The 18,216-nt window shown below is 39.6% G+C and overlaps 1 protein-coding gene across 2 annotated transcripts in view; it reads left to right on the top strand.

The window, feature by feature from the left end:
* The first annotated feature begins 6,279 nt into the window (after positions 1-6,279).
* fam180a (family with sequence similarity 180 member A) overlaps positions 6,280-18,216 on the top strand; it is a 39,133-nt gene continuing 27,196 nt past the window's right edge. The window contains exons 1-2 of one of the 2 annotated variants that reach the window (XM_074625948.1): positions 6,294-6,410; positions 7,991-8,130. In XM_074625948.1, the coding sequence (XP_074482049.1) occupies positions 8,124-8,130 (7 nt within the window). In that variant the 5' untranslated portion in view covers positions 6,294-6,410; positions 7,991-8,123. Of the gene's footprint in view, positions 6,411-7,990; positions 8,131-18,216 lie in introns of both variants that reach the window. The other variant, XM_074625947.1, reaches the window with a different exon arrangement.

Below are 18,216 nucleotides of genomic sequence, written 5' to 3'. Positions count from 1 at the left end.
CACCACCACCACCTCTATGGGAACCGCTCGGGGCTCTCACCACCCTGGCAGAGTCAAGAGTTAAACAGTCTTCTTTTTGTGGTTCTCAGGTGTACATTCATAAATATTTTATTCTTTACTTCCCACTGTTCTCATTTGAAACAGGTTGACGACAGAAAAACAAATCCCAAAGTAGGGTGCAACAGAAGACAAACAGAAATTGACTATTTTTTTTCTGTTCTGTTTCTTGTTCTGCTCAAAAAAACTGCATTTTTGATGGAAAGATGTTGATATATTTGTCATGCTGTAAACTAGTGGTTCCCAACTGTTTTTTTTTGTCTGACATACCTCCCAACAGATGAGAAAAAGTACCCATTTCTGGTATCCCTTCGATAAATGGGATGCAGGGTTGAATGCCGGGAATTGCGATCTAGGGATTTCCCAGGATTCTTCGCCCAAATCTGCTCCGGTTTTCCCCGACACAAATGCTTTTTGTAAATCCTAGCCGCCACCCCTGGCAGACAAATCCAAGATCCTATTCCTTTGCTTCTAATATACAAAGGATACGATATGTTTATCCACCCTATAGTAACATTAAAGTTAAATTAAACATTTCCTTGTGTGTTTGACGGAATCACACACACACTTATACAGTATATTCTGTATCTACTTTTTCCAGCACTCTGCTATATTACACTTCAGTCAAAACTTTAAATCCAAAATAAAAGATGTCTTGTGAGTCACTTCATGCACATTCAGCCTGACACATTTGGAAAATTTGGAAAACCTCGGGATCGCCACTATATTTAAAATAAAGTTATGTAGGTCTGAACCAGTGGGCAACCTCTGGCCAAAACTGAAGTGCCTTAAACTTGCATTCTTTCTAATAACCAGCAGGGGGCGACTCCTCTGATTGCAAAAAGAAGTCTGATTGTATAGAAGTCTATGAGAAAATGAGCCTACTTCTCACTTGATTTATTACATCAGTAAACATTGTAAACATGAGTTTATGGTCTCAATCGCTAGTTTCAAGTCTTCTTCAATACAGCGTGATGTTCATTTTGTAAATTATGGTCCCATTTAGAGTCAAATAGACCATAAAGCAGGGGATGCTTTAGGGCGTGGTTACCTCGTGATTGACAGGTCGCTACCACGGCGTTGTTAGTATGTTCGTCTTAAAACTTTCACAATGTGTTTCCAGTTCATGAAAGTTAATTATAACCTTTTTGGTTACCTAAAAATTTTCTATTTAGCTCCACCCTCTTGTGTCACTTCTGGTTCCAAAAAACCAAGATGGCAACGACCAAAACGCCAAACTCGAGGCTTCAAAACAGCAGTCGACAAACCGATGGCTGACGTCATGGTGACTACGTCCACTTCTTTTATACAGTCTATGGTTTGAACCCTGCTTGTCCACATGACATGAGTTAGTGAGATGATGAGAGTCCATGAGGTCGGAGGAGGAGGAGGAGGAGTGGGTGAAATCAATAGAAGCACGTAGCATGTGGTGACAAGCAGCATCAGGTCAGACAGACACATGCCTCTCTAGGCCACTTGCCATGTTTGTATACTCACGCCCGAGAAGACAAATCAATTATTGCAATGTGGGCAAACACCGAGATGAAATAACTCTGCCACGTTTTGACAGCCTCGTCTCCTCGCTTCCACCCTCCCACCCCCAACCATCTTATTTCTGCTCGTTTAAATTACTTTCAAAGCAAACGAGCGAGTCAAACCGAGGTCCGCTCCTGTTTGACAGCGACATTGTTGGAATAATAAAAGACCCCCATTTTTCCCTTTTGTCTTTGCCGAGCCATCAAATAATCTTGATGTCTGCAGAAGAAAAGCGTGTGATTCAGGCTGATGATAAATGTGAAATGAATCATCCCGGCAATACATTTTCATTTAGTCCTCGAATTGCTTTTCCGACAGGCTGCAACCGACCGGCTCCGCGGGCAATTCCCGGTGCTTTTCCTCGAAGGCACTAATCCTGCTCGGGATCATTAGTTCAGTATCATGTTTACACTGTGCATGCAGCACGCTGGTCGTGTACTGTGCAGATCAGTGGTTCCCCAAACCTCTTTGCATTTCTTTACTCCCAAAAATATGAGCATCAGACCTTCTGAGAAGATGAGGAGAAGTCATACGTAACTTTAATTGAACTCTGCTCCCACCTGCTGTTTTACAAAGAAAACTGCGGGAAATGATCTCCTGAATCTGAGGGGATTTTTTTGCAACAAAAAAAAAATGCAACCACTGTTTTTTATTTAAACAGAAAATTACATTAGAAATAACTAAAAACGGTATTTATGATGATTTGTGAAATACATCCCCTCACAGGAATAGAACCTAATTGATTGCTAATTGTCTCTGCAGTGATTACCAGATGCTGTAATTAGACACATGTGCCCACATACATGCAACAGAGATGTATGCACAAACACACACTTTGTGGCTCATCTGTTGTTGTTTTTTTCTCCACACAGTTGCTACGGAGACCTTACGCGGAGCTACCCCCTGTGATCAAGCAGCTCAGAAATGGTGGTTAATGAAGTGGCAAATCTAAATCATTAGCATAATTAATATGGACTCCCGATTGCCTTTTGGGTATCTTCTCCCTCCCTCCTCGCTCTCTGTAATCTATTATTGACTCCTTGTCTGGCGCATTAGTTGAGCTTATGACTGATTTTCGACAAATCTATAACTTATTTCCCTAGTTGTAGTTCAGCAGTCACGTGAACCCCGAAGTTAAGCCGACCGTGAAATCGAGCATTAAATCCAAAAGTGAGTCCCGCAAATTGAAAAATCGCTGCATAAATGTGGTGTTCTGATTGAGCATTTGAATTTGGTTCATTTTGTTTTAATAAGACTTGTATAGCTGTTGGGGGGGGGGAACAGCGTAATTGCCTTGGGAGACGGTCTGTGTGTGCTCTGTTTTACTGAACATCCAACATTTAGCTGCTGGTTAAAAAGTTAACAGTGAAAATACAGAGACATACGGAGTATTTTGTCATTTTTTACAAAACATACTCATATACAGATTCTCCATCTGCCATTTATAAACTTACCTTGTTAACTGATACCAATGCTAATATCAAAAATGTCTGTCAATTGCATGATATTACTTCTGCCTCCATTTATCTGTTCGCTACAATATGTTGGATTCATGTTAATGTGTATTTAAAGACATTTAATTTGTGGGGAAAAAATACAGGGGGGAATAAAAAAAATAATTGTCTAATCAACCAAAAATGAATATAAAATAATAATAATTAAATAATAATAATAAAAAAAAATGATAATGAGAAAATTTCGCGACCGCCCTGAAGTACCTCTGCGGACCCCCTAGGGGTCGCAGACCCCCTGTTGAAGACCTCTGCCCTAAAGCAGTGGTTCTCAACCTTTTTGAGTCGCAACACCCCCATTTTTTAAAGTTTTATTTAGTTTGAATTACTAGCTCCTCAGCGTTGTCCAATGTGCTCTTGATGCTCTCAAACACACTCAATAAAATCTATTCTGAAGCTAATTATAAGACTAGTACAGGCGATGTAATATAAGAAGGTTGCACACTAAAGGAAAAAGCACATAATACATCTTCTTTAAGCTCAGTTGAACTGTTTATGTCGTAATGTCTTATTATAACACTATCACACACTCAGACACTTTAACAGTCATTTTATAAGTCGAGGTTGAGAAAGATGGAGAATTGACATTTACATCGTTGTCTCCCAAGTCCATTGAGCAGCTATAGAAGGCAGCAGGAGACATTTAAAAGCAGCCAGTTGTGCCCTGACGAGCTCATAATACACATGCATAAGCATAAATCTCTTCTGGGCTATTTACTTATCAGTCCCTCTTTGTTTGTACTCTGAGCCAAAGCGCGATGAGCCAAATCCCTCTAGATGCCTCGGTGCGAATGTTCTCAGCTGAACAGCCATTTGCAGAGAAATCGATGCAACCACAATGCTATTAGGAACATTTTAATTGGATATAAAAGCGGATTCATTATTACTGTTATGACGGCTGAGCAGCACGTCGAATGCAGCGTGGCTGCCAGCCACGGTCGCGCGTGCCGCCGAGCACTCAAGAGGAAGGCTGGGTAATTTGTCTGAAGACGAGCGCCGCAGTTTGACTTTCTGTTTCAGCCACTTTGTCAAATTTCACTTTGTCCACATAACTCTATTTCTAAAGTTCTCTGCAGAAGCCAGATGGAGATTTAACAATTTTGGTGCCAAGTGGGTCCCACATGATGATGATGATAAACAATGACATTGGGATTTCTGTGCAGGCTACGAAAGATAAAGGCATATGCTTACACAGATCATAGAAATATGAATAAAGATAAATAAAAAAGATAGAAAAATAAGAATAAATACATAATGGATGATAATAAAGATAATAAAATAAATAGCTGATGGAAAATAAATCATCCAGGAGCCTTTTTACTTTACGCCAAAGTTAACACGATAATGTGTTAACGCAAATTCGTTTTATCGCCACTAATTTCTTTAACACATTAACGCAACTTTTAGGTTGTAGTGGGTTCAGAGTGAAGATACTGGCATCATATGAAACTAAAAAAACATAAGGAATCCATTGGTACCAACCATGTCATACTAGCTTATCGCGAAGAAGGATAAATAACGCTCCGAACTTACGCCACATTTTGGCGAGAATAAACTGGCAAGGCCATTTTCAAAGGGGTCCCTTGACCTCTGACCTCTAGATATGTGAATGAAAATGGGTTCTATGGGTACCCACGAGTCTCCCCTTTACAGACATGACACTTTATGATAATCACATGCAGTTTGGGGCAAGTCATAGTCAAGTCAGCACACTGACACACTGACAGCTGTTGTTGCCTGTTGGGCTGCAGTTTGCCATGTTATGATTTGAGCATATTTTTTTATGGTAAATGCAGTACCTGTGAGGGTTTCTGGATAATATTTGTCATTGTTTTGTGTTGCTAATTGATTTCCAATAACAAATATATACATACATTTGCATAAAGCAGCATATTTGCCCACTCTCATGTTGATAAGAGGATTAAATACTTGACAAATCTCCCTTTAAGGTACATTTTGAACAGATAAATAATGTGCGATTAATCGCGATTCAATATTTTAATCGACTGACAGCTCTATTTTTGTTACTCAACATAACTAATCCACAGTCGTTTGCACTGATATCATATTCAGCTCATGCCTTCCCCATTAAAGACTGTGTTGCAGGTAATCATGAGTCCGATGAACCTCTGAAACCTGTAATCAATTCAGAGGGACGGGACAATCTGTTCCATGTAGCAGGTTAATATTACAATCAATAGGTTGATGCGATGTGCAACGATGTTTCGTTCACTTACTTGATTTTGTAGAGGTGAAAAGTTGAATTCACAAGTTCCATGTAAAAACAAAGGTGTTTGCAGTTCAGCTACATGTCAGAGTTGTCAGGGTGTGTGTAGCATGATCACTTGGGACAGAAGAAAACAATCATGTGCAGAGAGGCATCCAACAAAATCAAGTATTAAAGTGCAGTGTCTGCGTCCTGAGATCGGCCACACTTCAAGGTAAAAACAAAAAGATCAAGCTAAAGTGGCCGAGTTACGGTCCTGTCACCACAATTGGATATTTGAGAAGTGGGAGGAAAAGTGCTGCAAATATTGGTGTCTATTGGGACATGTTGATGGCAGGGTGAGAATTTGGTGTAATAGCTTGAATCCATGTCTGGTGCCAACAACGAGGGTTGTAAAGGTGTTGTTTTTCTGAGCACAAATTACCCCAGAAACCTCAACAGTGTTTGCTGACCATGTAGGGCCGACACTTCACGGCCACGGTCTACACTTACCAGAGGTGGAAACCACCAAGTTATCAAAATAGGTCTGAGCACAGTGGAAAGCTATGGGATGTGTGAATTTGTTACCACAAAAATAGAAGAATGGAATTATTTTATTCTGAGAACAAAACTAAAATGAACATTAACATACACTAAATCTTTGCTCACAATTTAATGTTTTTACTTAAGTTACTTTGTATTTAATTTTATTTATTTATGTTTTATAATACTTTATTTTTTAATTTAATTTAATTTTTTTTGTTTGTTTTTTATTTAGTTGTTTTTATCCCTTCATTTACTTTATATGTATTTCCTTTTGTATTGGTTTAATTGTTTATTATATTGTTAACAGATGTAAAAATAAAGTTTATTTAAAAAAAAAGGAGCTGAGGTATCGAGGCCCCGCCCACACACACCTGAGCCAATCACGAGCCGAGCATAGAGGAAGTAAGGGAGATCGATATCTTTCACGTCCTCTATCAGACGTTTAAAACAGGTGGTGGAGGTTAAAACAGAGCTACAAGAACAGCAAATATTGGATTCATCATCTGGCCTGACACTCCAATGAGAGGTTAATGTTGCTCCTTTCTGCTGGAAGGGTAAGTACACAATTGTAAGGTAGACAACGAGCTACAACCGCATTTTAATCAACACATTTAACACATCACGTTGGTCTCTGTGCAGCTGACTGAGAGACGAGAGGTCAGGGACTGTCTACAAAGTGCAACGCAGAAAAGAGACAAATATTCAATAACTTCAGTATTATACAGTGTAGTACCACCAAAATTACTTCACACATCAATGATCTCCTCATGGTTGTACTACAACATTTAGTTTGGAAAAAATATGCTTTTGCATAATTTTGGTGAATTTTTAATGTGAAAAATATTCAATAACTTCACTTTTATAAAGTGTAGTGCCATCAAAATGTCTTAATTAATTTAATAAGTATAATCAGGAAGAGACAATTGATGTGTGAAGGGATTTTAGTGGCACTACACTGCATAACACTGAAGTTATTGAATATTTTTCCCATTAAAAATTCAAAAGAATTATGCAAAATAATATTTTTTCCAAACTAAGTGTTGTAGTACAACCATGAGGATATCATTGATGTGTGAAGTAATTTTGGTGGTACTACACTTTATAAAAGGGAAGTTATTGAATATTTTTCCCATTAAATATTCACCAAAATTATGCAAAAGCATATTTTTCCAAACTAAGTCTTGTAGTACAACAGTTGTGAACTTTCCTGACCAACTTGCTGCACCGCATCCTTTCAAAAACACTCAAGAAGGACTTTCTATCTGCCATTTCTCTTAGTCAAAGTCAACGAGGACACCGTGGTGCTCAGGAGTAGCTCTGTAGTGACCTGTGGTGCTGGGAAATCTTTTCATTGTCTTTCCTATTGATTCATTTCATTTTCTCAAGGCGCTGTTTGTTTGTCTGTCTCTGTGTGTGTGTGTGGCGGAGTGATGGAGGGAACTGAGTGACTAATAGTACAGGTAGCACTTGAGGCTATAAGACCGAGTCCATTATGACGGGGCTGATGTCTCCACTTGTGTCGTCCCCCTTTGACTAATGTCAGCATCTGCCATTGCTGCTATACAATAGGACCATCTCTCTTCTTGTGACATCTCTGTCCTCTCCTCTGTCTCAGCAGGAGGACTGAAGAAGAGGGACATTGCAGCTCTCTGTGTTTATTCACACACACAGTCCTCCCTTCTGTTTTAATGGGAGTTTCTGGTATTTGTGGTGTGAGAAAGACACAAAGCTATTGGTAACAGAGAGGACTTCCAGGAGCTTAATCATCAAGGAGCATTGTGGCCTCATTAAGAGCAGCACAGTCAGCACATTAATGTCCTTCAGACATTGATACACTCCTTAATACGGCTCAGTAGAAGCCTTGTAATAGGACCACTCTAATAAACACAATTTTTTTTAATGAAAAATCAACATATATAGACAACTCTGCGGAGATCCCAGGAGGTGGAAGAGCTCACATACAGTATATATGTGTGTTTTTGTTTATTTGTGTTATGCAGAAGACCAGCGGTGAATCCTCCTGGCATGTCTCAGACAGGCTGTATTTCACAGCATTGATCAAGTCATTAAAGAGTCAGTGGGGTGTTGTTTATCATGGTTATTATTTCTCTTAATATTGTGTGTCCAGGCCGAGGTGTCAGGTTGCAGAGCATCCTGTTAACGCTGTCCAGGAAGGTCTGAGGTCCAGGTAAAAAAGGCATGGTGGAGGAAGAGACACCAATTTACTCAGTTTATCTGATCACGCTCCGCTTCGGTGACTCCACCTCATGAAAGGTACTACTTCTACACTTCATTTCTAGTTTTTTGCAACTTTACAATTTGAAAGTAAAATCCACAAGCTAGGAAAGCTGAAGCCAAAATCTATTCATTGGTGTAGGGCCCTTATGAAATCCGTTTTATTTTTTCCCAAATTACGTGTTTTCTGTTTTAATTAGCACATTTTGTCATCAGAGAAAGAGTCCAATCGTGTGGTGGAAGAATAAAATTTCAACAATTCATGATATATTCAAAATGTAATGAATTTCACATTGCACTATTTTTTTTATCAATGAAAGTGCTTCAATACAGCTTCAAGCAAAACATTCCGTCCTTTTGTAAAATAAAGTGCTCTAAATTTATTTTTAATTAATGAATTAATACATTTTCTTCCATCAACCCATGTCTTGCGCTCTCATTGGCTGTAGCTCCTCCACAGGTGAGACATTTGCCTGCTAGGTAATGCGTCGGCGAGCCTCTCGACTCACGTCTTTGAACAGCGAGCACAGAGCCAGCGCCAATTTGCCTCTGATCTGGAGCTTTTTGTTGGGCAGCTCAACAAAAACTGTAAAGTCAGAGCTAAAGTTGTGTAGTGTGAACTACGCTAGTTGTCTGAGAGGGCCTCTTCGACGTGAATGTGTGTGTGTGTAGGAGCCTTGACCTCGGTGAAACACGGAGCAGAGGAGATATCATCGGATTCCGCAATTTCATCCGTGTTTTCCACATTGCGAAAATCATAGTGCCCTAGAGGTGAAGGATCTTGGGAACAACTGGGCACTGAGGCGAAGAGAGCCTTTGTGAAAGACCGAGAGAGGGACTATTACAGAGGCTGCTTGATCAAGTCTCCTTCGTTCCCAGCTGAGTTAGTTGGAGTTGCGGCAGGTTGTTTGAGGTTAATTTGGGTTTCCAACATATGGATACAGGCAAGCTACCGCTACCTGGTTGTAGCCAGAAAGCAGAGGTTGGTGTACCGCCTAAAGTCCAGTCCAGACATGGCCAACCGTGGTGAGAGCAGTAGTCTTTCTCTTCAGGAAACACAAAAAGAAGGGTCAGTTATTAATAATTTACTGTCTCTGTATCTGTCGAGAAGGCAGAAGCACCACCACTGCACTCCATCGCTCCTCCACTTTTTCAGATCACTATTCAGACACACAGCATCTCCTAAGTTTAAAAGGAATAAGCAGTGACCATTAGGTTTTCTGAAATGGACCCCATACTGCCAGCAGAAGGTAGTGAGGTTTCAAATCAGGAAGATTCATCGATACAGAGGCCCCAGGGACTCCCGCTCAAAGCTGTCAGACAGATCGCAGCCAATTATAGGGCTTTTTTCAAATTATCTCTGAGTCCTAAACATCCCCATGCTCTGTCAGAGCTGGCAGTATAGCAGCAGTGGCTAATGGCTGCTGGCAGCGAGGCCACTTGTTTAACCCATCAGCGAAAGCTTCTCAGGGGGACTGATTACGCTTGTTTGCATCTGTCTCCTTTTTCCTTTTGCTTGCTGAAGGAATTAGAGAGGACCACGATGCAGACGTATCATGGGTGGCAGGCTACCGAATGGTGGGATGAAATTACAACGTCAAGCCCGACTGATGGCGGAGGTTCAAGGTGTGGGAATTAAAAGGATGACGTATATTGTGTGTGGTAACGCCTTTGCATTTGCACATATGACTGAGCCTTAATACATTAATGGGCAGGTCCATCTGTGTTCTCTTCTGCGTACTCAGGCGTTGCAAAAAGCAGTGACGTAGGTTACCAAAGTAATCAATAAGGTTATGAATAATGTGAACACTAGCACCAGCTGAGTCAAAGTTAGCTTTGCTAAGTGGAGTTGTATGTATACTCCCATGTTCTGTGAGGTAAAAATGACTGTTTTGCGAATGGAGTCTGGTCTGGTTTTGAAGACCACGACATAAAAAGGCTTCAGAAAAACGTATTTTAGCCACCTAAAAAAAAATCAATATCAGTTTAAATGTACAATATACTTCAAATATTTTTACTGCTTTACCTTGCCATCAGACAGCACTTTACGTCAGGGGACAAAGTTATATCGTGGCCTTCAAGAACAGACCAGACTCCATTCACAAAAACAGTCATTTTACCCCCCAGAGCACAGGAGTTGCCGGTTTACCGCTGCATCGATCGATTAGTTTGTTTGTGTTATTGTGTGACTTTCGGATCCGAACTAACGTGGCGTCCACAGCAGGGCATTGCTTTTCTTCCATGCCGATACTCCTTTTGTTTGCTTCTCCAAACTGGGAGCATGCCGACTGCCATCTAAGTTACTGTATGTAAAGCCCAAGTTTTTTGTAAGGGCTTGGGAAAATAGGATTTTGACACTAAAACATACAGACTTTGACCAAAATGTGAATGTTCGGATTTTGAACACCACTGTGAAGCTACAGAATGATAAGAAAACCTGAAAAAACTCCCAAATAATGGACCTGCCCTTTTAAACAATATAAATATTGTAATACTTTCTTCAGTTCCAACATTGTGTTACCTCCTTCAGCGATAGACAGTGACTTAACAGACATTTATTTAAATGAAAATCTTCGAGATTGCCACTAAAAAAACATTTTATGTTTGTTGTTTTGTAACTTTCAGGAGGGTGTGCTCATTTTTACAACATGGCCTTTTACCATTTTGACCATAGACTGTATATAAGAAGTGGACGTAAGCACAGTGACGTCACCCATTGGTTTGTGGACTGCTGTTTTGAAGCATCGAGTTTGGCATTTTGGCCGTCACCATGTTGGCTTTTTGCAACCAGAAGTCACATGAGAGGGTGGAGCTAAGTACAACCGAACACTGAATAAGACATTTTCAGGCGACCAAAAAGGTTATAATTAACTTTCATGAAGTGAAAACACACTGTGAAAGGGTTAAAGTTGTAAGACGAAAACATGGACAACGCCGTGATAGCGACCTGTCAATCACAAGGTAGCCACGCCCTAAAGCATCCCCTGCTTTATGGTCTATTTGACTCTAAATGGGACCATAATTTACTAAATGAACATCATGCTGTATTGAAGAAGACTTGAAACTAGTGATTGAGACCATAAACTCATGTTTACAAAGTTTACTGAGGTAATAAATCAAGTGAGAAGTAGGCTCATTTTCTCATAGACTTCTATACAATCAGACTTCTTTTTGCGACCAGAGGAGTCGCCCCCTGCTGGCTGTTAGAGAGAATGCAAGTTTAAGGCACTTCAGCATTGGCAGGAACATTACATCATATATGAACCCTAAATATGTCTTATTTGTAAAGAGAAATCACTGAATTTGTTGAGTTTGAGACTCATTTATGCCGTATACTGTATTTACTCGCTCCAGTGGTCTTTGTGCAAAGTGACGGCGGTGCAAATACCTGCACACCTTAATTTTCCCTTTTGTTCTTTTACTGAGAGTCGAGCTTTTCCTCCAGGCTCGGAGGGTAATTCAATTGCAATCTTTTGAGAAGAATAGATTATGTGCACTCTATTAACCTTTTCAGTCCCTTTTAGTCTTTTACCGCACACTTTATGAATGTCAATGCTGCATCCGAGGCTCAGTGTTTGCCATTCTCGCAGTCTCGTACCGTGATGGATGTTGAGGTACAACAGAAAAATAACTACAGTTGGATATGCAAATGATGCAAAGAGGTTGTCTGCAGGGGAGAAATTAAATGTTTTGCTTGGAAACTAAGTCAGCTGTTTCATTGCACATCTGCTTCACATGGAGCCTCAGGTTTGGTGCGATGCCAGTAGAATAAATGTGTTGATTTTGGCTGTTGGATGGAAATATTTCATGATTGTTTTATGCATGTTTAATTTTAAAAGCCAATTTTTAATCACATTGTTTTGGAGTGTTTTGCTCTTGTTATCATCGCTGAGCCTTAAGAGTGTTATTAGTGAAGGGCTGGCGGCTTACTAAATTGCTTATCACTTTTTAATGGATGATGTACAAATTGGAAATGGATTTCTGAGACTTTGTTTGCTCGCTTCTCTTTTAAATATTCCCCACCTGTACCAGTGCGCCTACACTTCCAGCAATATTGTTCAGACGAGACTGGAAAGATAAGGTTTATGTCACGACTTTCTCTCACGAAAAGTGTTCGAAAAAATGCAATTAGCTCAAGGCGAAAAATGCGTCAAGCATAAAATACCTCTACTAATTTAACGAGCAACTGCTTCTTTGTTTTATGTAAGACTTCAAGGAAATGTTTGTTTGAAAGAACACAAAAGCAGCATAAAGAGATGTGATGTTAATTGACTTATAGCACGACTCTCCGTGGAGAAAAAACACACCGACTAAGACATGAAATGTTTAAAAAGTTAAAGATGCAATCAGTAACTTTGAGCAAATATGATAAAAAAGTTCCTTCCTGCCCGTTCTCATTTGTTCATTTTCACAACGTTCAGTTTAATTTTCATTGTAAAAATGCAGTCTTTTTAAGCCCAACCATGTTGTTTTTTCATAAACCTAACTAAGTGGTTTTGTTGCTTAAACCTAAACAAGTGCTTTGTTTAATTTTACAACATTTTGCACGTGTTTACTGCGACCGTAAAGTGACGCCGAGGGGTCGTTAAGCGCGTGTTTAGTGCAAAGGCAAGGAGTCTGACAAAGCGTCAGCATATGACGAGTTGGGATGAGAACGTGTTGGTCCTCCTGTGCTTCCTCCGCGCCCCGGACCAAAACAACCAATCAGAGCCGAGCCGTCTCTGGTCAACCTGTCAATCACTGTTAGCCAAACGTGCGAATTCCGATCAAACTAGGCAGCGCTGATCAAATATGAATCAAGATTCTGTTACTGTAACGCCTATTCCTCGCCTCAGATGTTTTCTTAAACATATTTTAGTGTACTGTTTAGCTGTAAAATGAGAAAGTTTTCTCCGGCCGGTGGGCGGTGGTTCATTTATAGCCCAACGTTAGCTTTTTAGTTTTTACTTCAGGCGATTGCATTCACTCTTCAAAAAACATAAAAGTGGTTTTCATTTTTTTGGAGATTATCTTGCTGAACAAAGCGTGTAAGTATCATAAACATTTGTTTGCCACAGATCTTATTTTCTGCAATAATCGAAAATCCAATGGAAAGATCCCATTGGCTTTTTGTGGAGGGAACCAGTGTGAAGCTAACTTCTTGGTTCGCCTACAAATCATCCCTGCACCACTCTACTGGGAGGACACAGAGAAACATGATTTTTTTTTTTTTTTTTTACAGATTATCTGTCTCATATACTACTGCCAGGATATAGTGACAATTTAATAAAAATAACTTTATATAATATTTTCTCAAAGTTACTGACGGCAGCTTTATTGACCAGATTGTGCCACTTCTTCTAGTACATTGCTGAAATTTGACGCTATGGATTCATGTGTTATTGTCATATTTTCTTGCACACAGTATACAAGAAATCAGTACTCTTTACCATTTTGTACTATGTATAATGATTTTGCAAATATTTTATTGTTTTTATGGCATAATACACACGTGTGCTCTCCACAAGAAGCTCATGAAATTGACTCGCCATTATCCACAATCTGTCATGTGTTGCAGCTGTGAGTGGCTCCTATTATTTCTTTTGAGAATTGCATTGTGGTAGAATAGTCCACACCAAACATCAAGCGTTTTAGAACGCATGCTGACTTTTTTGATTATAGGATTTTTTTTGTTCAAGATTAATCACATGACACACTGAAAACCATGTTAGGAGTAGTATGTAGTGTGGAACTGGGGCAAAGCTGTAATAATGCCAGTGATTGCTATGTTTAAGGACACCTGACTTGGTGGTCACATGGGAGGAAGGATGAAGTTATATATGTATCACCTGTGTCGCTTCAGAATGATGACTTGGTGTAGAAAAGTGTGTTTTTGAATCTGTTGCATGAGGTTGAAAACGCATTCATTGTGTTTGACATTACAACTAATTCAGCCTCACAGGACATCCGTGATCCAGCTAATAAAATAAGACAGAACAACCAGAAATGATGAGATCTCATTTAAGTCTTTGAGATTGATGATCTGAAGTTTCTCTTAAAGGCTGATGAGATATTTGAGGAAACAACAGATTTCAACTTGTGACAGAAGATCCTCTCTCACATTTCCTGTATTGATCACTGCAGAAACTAATTGGGTCCGACGGAAGCAGCTGACCTTTATTTAAAGAACACTAGTGAAGGACTTTCTAACTGTGTTTTCTCTCTCTTGGTGTTAGCTTCACTTTTAGAGACCGACTCTGACAGAAGGGATGAGACACTATTTTCCATCCTTCTCTTTTTTTTTGAGATTATTTATTTCCAAAATAACTTTGCATTAATTCCTCGCGGTGCCGCCATCTGGCTATTATCTTTACAAGTGGAAAGCAAAACTGAACAGCAGGCATAGGTTTCTGTCTTTATTTATTCTATTTATTATTTTTTCAAATTTTAGTTAGCATGTCTTGAGTGTCTAGAATGTATCCTGGGAATCTTTGGGAAACTAGTGCAAACTCAAATTAGTGTTTGAAAGTTTTTGTTTATACTGCTCTGTACCATGGTGTGGCTGAATATTCTGATTGACTGCAGGGTGTCCATTAATTCCTGATAATGGACACGTACCAAGTAGTTAGTCTGTTCACCGTTCTATGTATGCACCGATCTGACTTTTTCAGTCCTAATACTTACAGCGATACAGAGTGTCGATCCGATACCAGTGTTTAATTAATAAGCTGTATGCCTCACTGTATGGAAGTGACTGGGATCCTTCTTCTATGTGTAAGGCAACATAAGGCTTGACTTAAACATTGCTTTACTAACTTTGTATAACTAAATGTAACAAATAAATAGACTGATGTGAATTAACTGAATTGTTAATTATTATTAAAATAATAAATCGTACACAAGTAATCTTCTTTGGCAAGTGACCATAGTATAAACAGGATAATGCTTACGTATAATAGGCTGTTAAAGGTCCCATATTGTGCGAATTTTCAGGTTCATACTTGTACTTTGTGATTCTACTAGAGCATGTTTACATGCTATAAGGTTAAAAAAAACTTTATTTTCCTCATACTGTCTGCCTGAATATGCCTGTATTTACCCTCTGTCTGAAACGCTCCGTTTTAGCACATTTCAACGGAACTGCAACGGAATTGCGTTGCTAGGCAACGACTTGGGTCAATGTTTACTTCCTGTCTGCTGATGTCATTCACATGCACTGCAACTGGAAATAAACTGGGACACATTCAGAATGTTTACTTTTAAAACTGTGAAATGGTCTAAATATTGTGTATTTGTGACATCACAAACGGACAGAAATCCTAATGGCTTGTTTCAGCGGCACAGTTTCTGATTACGCGCCGTGTGTATTTCTCTGTGGATTGAGTGTTTCGATACTTTCACAGTATTTATCCAGCACTTAAACCTGCTTTATAATAGAAAAGACATGAAAATCTCACTTTTTACAATATGGGACCTTTTAAAGCTAATTCGTGAACAGCCCTTTTTCCCGTCTGCAAGACTTATGATGTGCTGATTAGACCTAATCACCATCACATAGCACACTGACTTATACGTGTCACATTTAGCACTACAACCAGGCTATTTGCCTCTACCATCACCTCTATCCAACCACTATTTCCCAAGATCATGTACATACAAATTGCACTGAAAACCTCCATGGAGCTCGGCACAAATGGCATGCCAACTCTGACTTTTAATTTGAGGAGTGGGCGGCAAAAAAGATAAATTTCACTTCCCTCTCCTCGCTTCAGAGGCCAGTGGCTCTTTTAGACAGAAATGAAGACTGGCTTCAATCTCGTAGTGATCACCGCTCGGTGCTTTTAGATGAAATAACATAAAGGAAGTGGAGGAAAAGACAGCAGCAGCAGGAGGAGGAAGAGGAGGAGGTGTAAAAATAGAATTTAAGATGACTAAATGGAGAGATGGCATCTCACTAAAAATTGTGGCAAATTGCACCGGTTGTAGAAAATGATTATCCTCTTGTTAAAGAACTGCCGCAATTTACTCCCTGCACATTCCCAAGAAATGAAAGGAATAGAAGTAGCACATATCTTAATTTCAAAATCAATATGTCATTAGGTGTACCTCTATTGGTAAATTGTTTTAAATTGCTTTCATTCCTCAAACAACCAGGTCATTTTGGCCTGAACCAATGGCATGGTTAGCATCATCTAACACCTGGAAGCCTTATTTGAGCCTTTGTACTGTAGATATGTGGCACGCACATCTAAAAATCAGTATCAATCTCTAAAATCACTCCATATATGTTTTGAGGTAAAAGTGACTCACTGCACGCGGACATACAGTAGCTGTTTGTGACAGCGCTACACAGATGTTTGCAATCTAAAAAAAAAAAGAAAAAAAGAAGAAACAATCTGGTGCTTTGACTGAGACTTTCAAAGGTCACCGAGTAAAGTGCTGACAGAAGAGCAGCAACTCAGGAGAACCTGGAGAGGGAACAGGTGGCTTTCAGGTGATGACTCAGATGGAAAAAGTGAAAGGAGGGGTGTAAAAACTTGGGAGCTGCAGTGTTGTGCTGGCTAAGGTGTTGGGGATGGATAAGCTGTTAAAGGGAAAGCTACCATTTGGGAGCTCGTATGCTGGTTGTTCTGTCAAGTGTTTTCTTTTTTAGACATGCTAAAATACAGACATGCTAAAATATGGCTCTAGGGATGGTTTCAATATCTACTGGATGGGTTGCCATTACATTTTGTTCAGACATTCGTGGTTCCCAGAGGATGAATCACACTGACTTTGGTGATCCTCTGACTTTACCTCTAGCGCCCCCTTGAGGTTAACATTTTTGTTTTTTAAGTGACATGTTTTGATGGATTGTCATGGACTTTGGCATAGAGATTCTTGTCCCGAGTTTAGCACCTTTTAAGTTTTGGTTTATGCAAGTTAATAGTCTTATTGATAACATTTTTACATAGACGAATATTTTTTTGAAAATAATACATAAATATAAAAAATATTATGATTGTGAATTAATAATTTTTTCGGCAGGTCCAAAATTAATGTTTTGTTTATCTCTGCGGAAGATATCTGACGTTTGGTTCCCACTTCTAACAGTTCTTGTTAGCCAATAGTATAACAACGTTGGTATCATGTGGTGTCTCTGTGTCGTCAGTTAGTGTGGAAATGAAGTATAAATGGCTGAGATTGATGGTAAGTGGCTGGTTAGAACACAACATTTAGTGGCTGAATGTTATCAGTGTTATCAATAGCGCCTTTAACAAGTGCTATGAAATAAAATCATATTTATTTCCTAATAATCAGAATAATAAATTAGGCATTGGTCCAAAGATTAGAACGTCTGTGTGACTGGAGGGTTTACGGTTTGATCCCTGCACCGGCAGGATACATCTGAGTGCGGGAATGTAAAAGAGCAGTGCTTGCATCTCCCTCCTTAACACAACTCGGGTGCCCTTGAGCAAATCCCTTACCCCACAAAAGCTCCAGTGGAGCTACTCCAGTGACTCAGACTGGTCGTACTGGGCAGCTTGCAGGTGTGAATGTGTAACTGTATGCAGCAAAACTTCCCTGAATAAATAAAGGTTAAGACAAAGGACGGGTACAGTACAGCATAAACAGCTGTGAACTGAGACGGAGGTAATTGAGTACAGGTCAAATTTAACATAGTCAATATGTTGTTTTATCTCATTATGTATATGTCCCTGTTACTACTTTGACATTTCATCATTTTCAATTAATCCTTTCTATACCTCTCAGCTGACCACGTTCACCTCTCAGACAACTTCTATTAACTCCACAGGGAAGGTCATTTTGGTTGTTTATCACTACTTCTGGGGGTGAACAAACTTTTCTCTGAGCAGCAGCAGCGGGTATCATCTTCCAGCCTGAACTGTTGCTGAGTCTGACCGCTGTGGTCCTCAGTGTTGCATTGTGGTTAATGCTTTTCTATAGAGATCTAGCTAGAGTCACCCACCGGTTAAAAAATAAGCATCGCCATCTTTCATCGCCGATGTGTATGAACTGGAGTGGATCTCAACGGGGATTTTAGTTTGGAAAGTTGAGCATCTGCGGTCTTGTTTATAAAATCCTGCAGCAAGTATTGAGGAAGCAAATCGCTTTTTGCAAGTTTGGAAAGTCAAGACAGCTTTT

The sequence above is a fragment of the Sebastes fasciatus genome, chromosome 23 (genome assembly GCF_043250625.1).
Source record: "Sebastes fasciatus isolate fSebFas1 chromosome 23, fSebFas1.pri, whole genome shotgun sequence".
Classification (NCBI taxonomy): Eukaryota; Metazoa; Chordata; class Actinopteri; order Perciformes; family Sebastidae; genus Sebastes; species Sebastes fasciatus.
This window is presented reverse-complemented; position numbering and strand designations above follow the sequence as displayed.